This window comes from Pyxicephalus adspersus, chromosome 8 (assembly GCF_032062135.1).
Source record: "Pyxicephalus adspersus chromosome 8, UCB_Pads_2.0, whole genome shotgun sequence".
In the NCBI taxonomy this organism is placed as follows: Eukaryota; Metazoa; Chordata; class Amphibia; order Anura; family Pyxicephalidae; genus Pyxicephalus; species Pyxicephalus adspersus.
Window position 1 is genome coordinate 52,749,067 of NC_092865.1, and position 8,715 is coordinate 52,757,781.

The following is an 8,715-nucleotide window of genomic DNA, read 5'->3' on the forward strand; positions in this document are numbered from 1 at the left end:
GGGTCCCAATCCTCCCTTATTGTATGCAAAACTAAAAGAAAACAGTTTGTATTATCTATACACCTACATTTTGTATAGCGTGGGGAAGAGTTACATTTCCGTGCTCTTTTTGTGTGACCCCATTCCCTATATTAAAAATGGGGGATACAAAAATCACCATTACAGCATAGATAGCAGTAAAAATATTGTTGTTAAAGCAATTAACAGAAATTATAGCACAGAGCCATATTGCAATAGCAGTTCTGATGATATGTCCCTATAATGGAAGTCCACTAACAATCAGTCCTCCCCCTCCAAATTACTTATTCTTAGTAGGTGTAAATGGCGCCAGAAAAAAAAAATAGAAATACACTTACCTTACCTCCATGTTCCATCTACAGAATCTTGATGATGTTACCATCCTTTCAGAAAGATTCTGGTGGAACGCCCAGCAACCAAAACCCTGCAAGAAGAGTTCACCTGCTTTGCGTTCCATTGGAAACTTCTGGAAGGATGGTGATACAGCCTGCAATACAGAAGACTGTGGGAAGGTAAGGAAAAATTCTAATGTTTTTGGATTGGGACCCTGGGAATATATGTAGACGTTTCATTTAATGGATGGTCCACAATACCGTGTGTACAGAACTTTTTATGGTTCTGGACGGGTAGAGTTGTGTTAGTAACTCTGGTTACTGGGAACCAGACAGGGGTAATGGTTCTTACCTTATTAATTATAAATAAAAAACAAAAGAAAAATCTTGGGCCTAGACATATGCTACAACTGCTGTACTTGTTTCTGTAAAGGATTGCTAATGGCAGATTTGCCAATGTTAATAAACTGAGCCTGTAGTACTCTGTGCATCTAAGAAAGGAAAGCATTGTCTGTAGATTGAGAAAAGTAAAAACTTTGTGTAGACTATACCAAATCCAATGAAAGGGTACATTTCAAGATGTCATCCTGACCCTCTGCATCCTGGTTGTGTTTCCTGTTCCTGAGGTCTGGAGTTTTTATTGAATTAAAGTGACCTTTGTATATTCAAGGGTGCATATCACTCTGGTAAAGGATGTCCATTTGGTTCTCTTACTTAGCAGTTCCTGTATTGGAGTCTAAAGGCTAAGCTCCCGGCATGGCAGTGTGTTTCTGTCACTTGTCATTACCAGTCCTGACTACGTAATATGCTGCTTCTAATGACAGCTTAAATGGTCGGAGGTTGAATACACCCTCTGGGAGAAGCCGCACTCTTAGTTAAGTAGGAATTCAGTAATGACTAACAGAGTTCTGCTTCTCTGTTAGAATACTGTGAAATTTTGCTGAGAACAGGTGACAATGTCATTCTAAATCTGACCATATGCATTGGCAGACTTTAATAAGACAATGCAGCAAACACAAAGTGTTCATGTCACTGCTCCATCACTATCCGGTCACAGTGACCTGCTTGTATTGTGTTACTGCAGTAGAGAAAAGTCAGGTCACCAAGCTGATCCTTCTGCAAACCTGGTTTATGGGGGACTTGGCAAACGACTAATTTTTGCTAATTTTTTTTACTGAACAGATTAAAATACAAACCCTTTGTTTTGTATACACTATATAGCCACCCATATATGGACAGGCCTCTAAAAAAAGGTTAATTGTTCCTAGTAAAGGTGTCTGTACGCCTACATATATTTTATGCAATTATGTGCTAGAAGCCATGTCTTACCAGCTTGGTGAAGGCCCTTTTTGTTCCAGTATGAATGTGTCCCTGTGCCAGCTCTGGAAAGATATGGGTGGATAAGTTTGCCTTGGAAGAGTGGCCTGCACAAAATCTGATCTCAACCCTTCTGAACACCTTTGGGACTGAATTGCTAATTGAGAGCCAGATCTTCTCCTCCAACCTTAGGACCTGGCTTCCCAAATGCTCTGTTGGATAATGCCTGTGAATTGGCAAAAGGATGTCCATCAAGCTCACAAATGTGTGATGGTCTACACATTTGGCCAAATAGTGTGTGTGTTTTCAACTATGAATTTAGCTGTTTGCCTGGATTCTAGATTGAAGAAATGAGTAGGTAATGCAGCTAACTAGTTCTGTAACCATGTAGTGCAACTATGTGGTGGTCCAATACTAGAAACTGATTTGGTTTGCTTTTATTTATCAGCATAATAAGAATGCCTATCCTAGGAGCATGCATTTCTTTTAAAGTACCTATGGCATTTCACTAAGGAAAATATATACTATCACCTGAGAAATTCCAGCAAGGTCATTACCCTTTCTACCTAAAGATCTACTAAGATCACAAGTTACTCCACCTGTCTGTTCTTTGATGACACATACCCCCTGTTTGTTTATAGTGCACTCCTGGCAACAAGTGACATCAATCACTAAGATGCTAATGCCACTCACAATAATTGTGCTATAAAGTTGAAAATTCTATCATAAATTAGTATTTAGTAAGGGTTAGGGAACCTCTATACAGAGTCAATGAGTTTGTTTCTTTTCTTAATGTAAAGATACATTCATACTGTGATTCCTATTGACAGTGGTTAGGTACAGGAGAGAAACTCGGGGTGAATACAGGGTGGTTATGAAAGCACCACACACCAAAAGCATTTATTCTATTATAAAAGCCAAACAAAGGCTATATTTAACCTTTTCTTTGGTTTTAAATGCTAGGTATAAAAGAGTGGAAGATTTATAGGTTGATAGAGGGAGAATTATTATTATTATTATTATTATTATTATTATTAATATTAATAAACAGTATTTATATAGCGCAAACATATTATGCAGTGCTGTACATTAAACAGGGGTTGCAAATGACAGATACAGACAGTGACACAGGAGAGCTTACAATCTAATGGGTAAATCATCTCAGAAGTGTTCTTTAAACCTTTCCTTAAATGTCCTTCAACAACCAGCTATATGAGACATCTTGGTTTGTTATCTATGAAATTCTAGAAGGAAATAAGTATATCCGGACTCCTAAACCTGTGTTGGTGGTCTTGTTTGTCCTTAGACCTTCACTATTAAGGATACTGGAGACTAGTGGGTCACTGCCATGATAAGAAATAGATCAGGTCTATTAGTGGTCCATGGGATTTGGTAGATTTAAATCCTAACTTGAACCATTTAGTTTGTTCTAGGATTGAGTGGAATAACCAAACTTTTTGATATTTTTTTCAGTGTTTCTGATCACTATTTATGTTACTTTCTGCCTACATGTACTCACCAGTACTAGGCATTTACTTCCTACATTATTAGTGGTCAAGCCAAAGCTTTTTGCACAAGCATGCTATTGTCATCATGAGGGAGCCCACCATAAGATATGATATATAGAGGTGACTGCATGTCCTATCTTAGGTTGGGCTTCCTCATTGTGACAACAGAGGAGCATTCCTGTGCAAAAACCTTTGACATGGCCTCTAATAATCCTCACTGGGGAAATCTTATCTGCATGCATATTCTGGGTGACTAAAACAGGGTCAGTCTAACAGCCAGGCAATAAGCCTTCATGGAAAAAGAAGTCTACCCCCATGTTTACTCCAGAAAAAGTTCCTTTGTTTCCTTCTGCCATCAGGCCTCCCAGCTTTGTGAATAGAAGGGGGCTTGTTTGGGAATATACACGGGGTGGAATGCAGGATCCATCTTTTAGATTCCATCAGTAGTCTTCCATTGTGTTTGGCATGTTGGGATAAGCAATTGTGGAGAAAAAAGTTAAGTAAACCTCCACATTCCATGACCATGCCTAACTAGCGCGTAGACATTACCATGGTGACAGCCATGACCTGTGCCAGGCCCGCTTCCCTTCCATCTACATCGCACATGCTGAATATGTCCACCACCTTCCCTACTGGCAGGGTTTTTTTCCCAATCAGCCTCATACATACAAAACAGCTGCTGCGGTCGGAGACTCAGGGGAATGGAGCTATTTTTAAGGCATGGCAATGAAAGAATATCGCTCGTCTCATTATTTACATCTGAGCCAAACAGTTTATTTTATTTGGCAGGGCCTGAGCAGGCTGTGCATTGGATTGTTCTCATTCTCATCGCATTCCCTTTTTTTTTTTTTGGAGATTTTTTCAGCTTGTAATCATTGAACCTTGTAAATTCTACAGAGGTCTGCAGGGAAGCTGATTCCACAGAGATTGTTCTCGTTCTGTATTCTCAGAAAGGGGTTCTCTAGATCTTTTCATTGGGTTTAAATGGGCGAAATATAGACTTATGAACTATGCTTTCCAGCATGCTGGGACATTCAGGTCTCTGCACAGTAACAAAGTGAAAAGAGCAGTGATTTGCGGCAATCCCTAAAATCCAAATTTCAAGTTTGAAAATGTAATTGTTTTACACTAATGAAAGGATATTGCTGATTATTTGCTGCAGCTATTTGCTAAATAATAGCTCCTTCCACAGGTAATTCTTGCTTTTAGCTTTAGAACTGTTTCCAGTTTCCTATCCTATTGAAAAGATAGTAATAGACCATTGTTAATTGCCTTCGGGTAGTGTGAGTTGGGGGTTGGGTAGAAAAATAGACAGACCCTCTTTAGCACAGGGCTTTAGGTTCTTAGGAAGCAGGTAACAGGCAAATCCTAAAATGCTAAGATGAAGTTGATCTATGAAGGTGTGATAAGAAAAGAAGGGGTGCCATTAGAGCTGAATGGACTTGGTCTTGGTCAAGGTAGCCTAATGTTGTTACCGGAATGGGAGGTTATTCTAATGATAGGGCTGGTTACTTAAAAGTAAAAATAATAATAATGTGAATTAAATCAGTGCTATATGTGAGCTGTTGTTGTAAATGCTGCATTATTATTACATAGTATTTATATAGCACCATCATATTATGCAGCACTGTACAAGGTCCATAGTCATGTCACTAACTGTCCCTCAAAGGAGCCCACAATCTAATGTCTCTACCATAGCTATATGTCATTAATGTAGTCTAAGGTCAATTTAGGGGAAGCCAATTACCCTAACTGCATGTTTTTGCGATGTGGGAGGAAACCAGAGTACCTGGAGGAAACCCATGCAGACGGGGAGAACCTGCAAACTCCATGCAGATAGTGTCCTGGCTGGGATTTGAACCTACCGGTAGGACCTAGCACTGCAAAGGCCAGAGTGCTAACCTCTGAGCCACCATTAGTGCAGGGAGTTTTTTGGAGCATTAAGAGCCAATTTGAAATGACCGGGTTGCATAAAGGCATAGCTTCCCAAGGCACAAAATCATTCATTGGATTTCTATCTCACAAATGAATGCTTTTCCTTATGATTGTATCTCCACCTCCTCCCACAAGACTATAATGAATGAGTCACTATCTTGTGGCTAGACTCTCCTGTTGTTTTTTATCCCACAATATAGGGGACACACTCAGGGGAGGGTGGCATAGTTGCATAACTGCCCCAATAGATGTGGGGGACCCGCAGACAATTAAGCTTGTTGCCTTTAGGCAATTCAGCTCAGTTGGAGTTTGCCTTTAAAGATAGAAAAAACAATAAAAGCATCTAGCAGATAAGGATGGAGTTTCATGCATGCAATTGTAAGCTATTGGGGGCATTAGGTGCTATACATCACAATTAAACTTAAGCTAAAAGTCAAGACCTCTGACTGTGGGATTCCTGTAGGAACAATGAACAAGGAAAAGCCAACCCCAGTGCATTTACCTCTTGCTTAGGTAACCCTCTATTAATGCATACTTTTATAACTCTGAGATATTACACAGTGCTTTACAAAGTTTATAGTCATGTCACTAACTGTGGCTTAGAGAAACTCACAATGTAATGTCCCTACCATAGTCATATGTCATTAGCAATTTTGAAGGGAAGCCAATTACCAAACTGCATGCTTTTGGGATGTGGGAAGAAGTCCATGCAAACATTTGGAAAGCATGGAGATGGATCCCTGGCCAAGATTCAAACCTAGAAGCCTAGCACTTCAAGGGGAATAGTGCTTGCTACCGTTCTCCATACTATTTACATCTATATGGAACTTTTTGTTTGAAAATTTGGAAATTTTGTGCATGCTAGAATTTTTATAGTAGCAGACATCAAGCATTTGAAATATGTGTGACATGTGACGATCCTTCTCCAGCCAAACCTCTAAGTTAATGGAAACAGAAGTGCGAGAGACATTTGCCCTGGGCTTCGGCGACAAGGATCAATACAATCAGCAGTTACTCCTGTCATTCCTGCAGCGATGACACAGAGCGGGTGTCTTGATCAGCAACCAATGGATTGACAGCTGAGTCTCAAGACTCCCTGCAGCTGCAATGGCTATGTTGGCTTACTTCATTTATTTTGAAATTACTGAAATATCAAAATAATAACTAACATTATCTTTATAGGTTTCTAGGAAGAGTACCAAGTTTTGAAAATAAGTCATTGCAAAGCTTTGTACCTGGTCCGGTCTCTGGTCAGGCAATGGGAATCCGTCATCAAGAGTATTGGAACGTCTAGTGGTTCAATATCTATTTTAGCTGAAGCTATTCAGTGTTACAATGTAACAGAAGATAGACCATATTCAACAATAGTATTGATGCATGACACCAAAGCCTGGGGCAAATGTCTCCTGAAGGCCTCCTTTTATTAACTTAGGCCCAACATTTGTATGAATCTCCATTGCCAAATTTGAACAAGGATTTTAAAACTTTTTGCAAAGTAGAAGTGAATGAGCCCTTAAGCAGATTGGTTGGTGTGCTGTTCCATCATCCTATGGAACAGCATCCAATTTGCTGGCTCTACATCAATATCCGGACATCATTTTAAACCGGCAACCATACATTTTTCCAAAATTTGACCACGCATAACACATTAGAAATACTCATCATTGACACTTACCAGCATTCCCGTACTCTTGTCTATGGCCTTCTTCACTTTACCATAAGTGCCTCTGCCCAAAGTCTCCAGAAGCTGATACCGGTGTTTGATGCTGTGCTTGTGGTGGTGTTTCTTCACTGGGACTGGTCCAGAATCTTGGGTTCTGTAAGGGTCAGTCCTGTCCCAAGCCTGAGCCCTCTCCTCCTCTCTTCTCTGACCCAAATGTCCCTTTGCCATCTTACTGGACAACATGGCAGTATCACAGGCACTGTCCTCCCTATTGCACGTTACACCGGTCATTGTGTCGGTCTATACGATAACACAGCTTCTAAAAAAATATTGTCAAAATGAGTCAGGGTCGCTTTTCTAAAAAAAAGTCATATTAAGTTAATAAATACTTAAATAACCTAAAATGTGACTAATACAGATAAAAAAAAGTTGTTGCTGCCAGGACACCAGTTTTTGATTCAGAATTATATGTCAGCTGATATCAGATTGTCCAACAGCTGTTGTTCTTCTGAATCTTCCTGGGTGTTAGAAAAACTGACCCTTCAAAACTTTTCAAAAGTTCTCTTCTTTAGTTCTAAAGTTCTGAAGTATCTTCTTACGGCTTCTGCTCGGGGCTCTTTTTAAGGACTGTAGTGCTTTTTCTTCCCCATACAGTCTTGCTATAGTTGGATGTTTCTGCAGCAGCAGCTGTGTGTGCTGTCTGCAGTTCCTGAGTGTTCTGAGTTTACAGACTGGCCTTGCATTCTCTTAGTTGGGGTAGGAGGAGACTTAGGAAATGGGCAAAGCTTTAGCTGCAGCCTGATGACTGACACATTCCCCTACCTGAGTCCTTGGGGGTTGTTATGCAGCCAGGGATGACACATGGTTAGTGTTAACTTGTTATTGTTCATTTACAAGTTATTGTCAGTGGCTCAGCTCATAAATCCTATTACATGTATCTTAAAGTGACTGTAAGAAAAGTAAAAAAAAAAATATTAACAGCACTCAATATACAGTGCTGCACCACATTGCACAGACATGAATTCTTTATGTATTAAGCCCTATAGAGACGAGATAGACGGCAGATGTTTGAGGCTCGAAATAATCTTTTGTGATTTTTTCCAGTGACAGAAGGGTGAATGAGCATTGTACACACAGAGCCATTCTGTTCAATGGAGAGGGGTGCAGGGAGAACAAGCCCAATAAAATGTGGATGTGAATATGCAATAGGATAGGACAATAGGAGTGATCTGTGATTGTTCCCAGTCCATTGTGGCAGATTGATGAAGGACATCAGGTACACACGTTAGATTTCCCCCCAAGACCTGCAAAACTATTTTTCTTGGGGTAATCATCCGACGTGTGTACATAGCTTTATGGTGCACGGCATAGCCAAAAAAGTGTAGGTATGTTTCTTCGTACAGAACGTTGCAGATTATCAGAAATTAGATGTGGCTGTATTAGATTATACTTTGCATCTTACAAGTACAGAAATTTGTTCTAGCAGTAACCTAGTGTTCTCATAACTTCTTGTACTCTGCATTAAAACCTTAAACAATATTATCTGAGTTTTCAGTTCACTACTGTTAAAGTTTTCAGTTCACTTCTGCAAAATCATCCTGCCTCCATGTAATGAGATTTGGATGGGAATGAGTATAAGGGCAAGTTTTGTAGTCCAAATCAGCACTGAGCAGTATAAGGTGACAACGCTTTTCCTCCAACGAGAGTGCATTTGGTGTGTTGTCAACCTAGGACAGGAAATATATTACTGTCAGGATTACCAGATGAAAGAAGAAGAAGAAAAACCTGAGAAAAGGAAACCCTATCAGCTTCTGTTATTACCAACTAATACTCCGATATATATTACATTTTTGGTTTTAGATGCAATGTGAATAAAAGCATGAAAAAATACAATATTGCACTGCATTAGTCTGCAGCAGGGACCCTTTTCACTTTCCCCATT

General features: G+C 39.8%; 1 protein-coding gene across 1 annotated transcript in view; it reads right to left on the reverse strand.

Moving 5' to 3' along the window:
• LOC140337105 (NUAK family SNF1-like kinase 1) overlaps positions 1-7,487 on the reverse strand; it is a 32,405-nt gene extending 24,918 nt beyond the window's left edge. The window contains exon 1 of the mRNA XM_072420649.1: positions 6,786-7,487. Coding sequence (XP_072276750.1) covers positions 6,786-7,064 — 279 coding nt within the window. The 5' untranslated portion in view covers positions 7,065-7,487. The remainder of the gene's footprint in view (positions 1-6,785) is intronic.
• Positions 7,488-8,715: the final 1,228 nt, after the last annotated feature.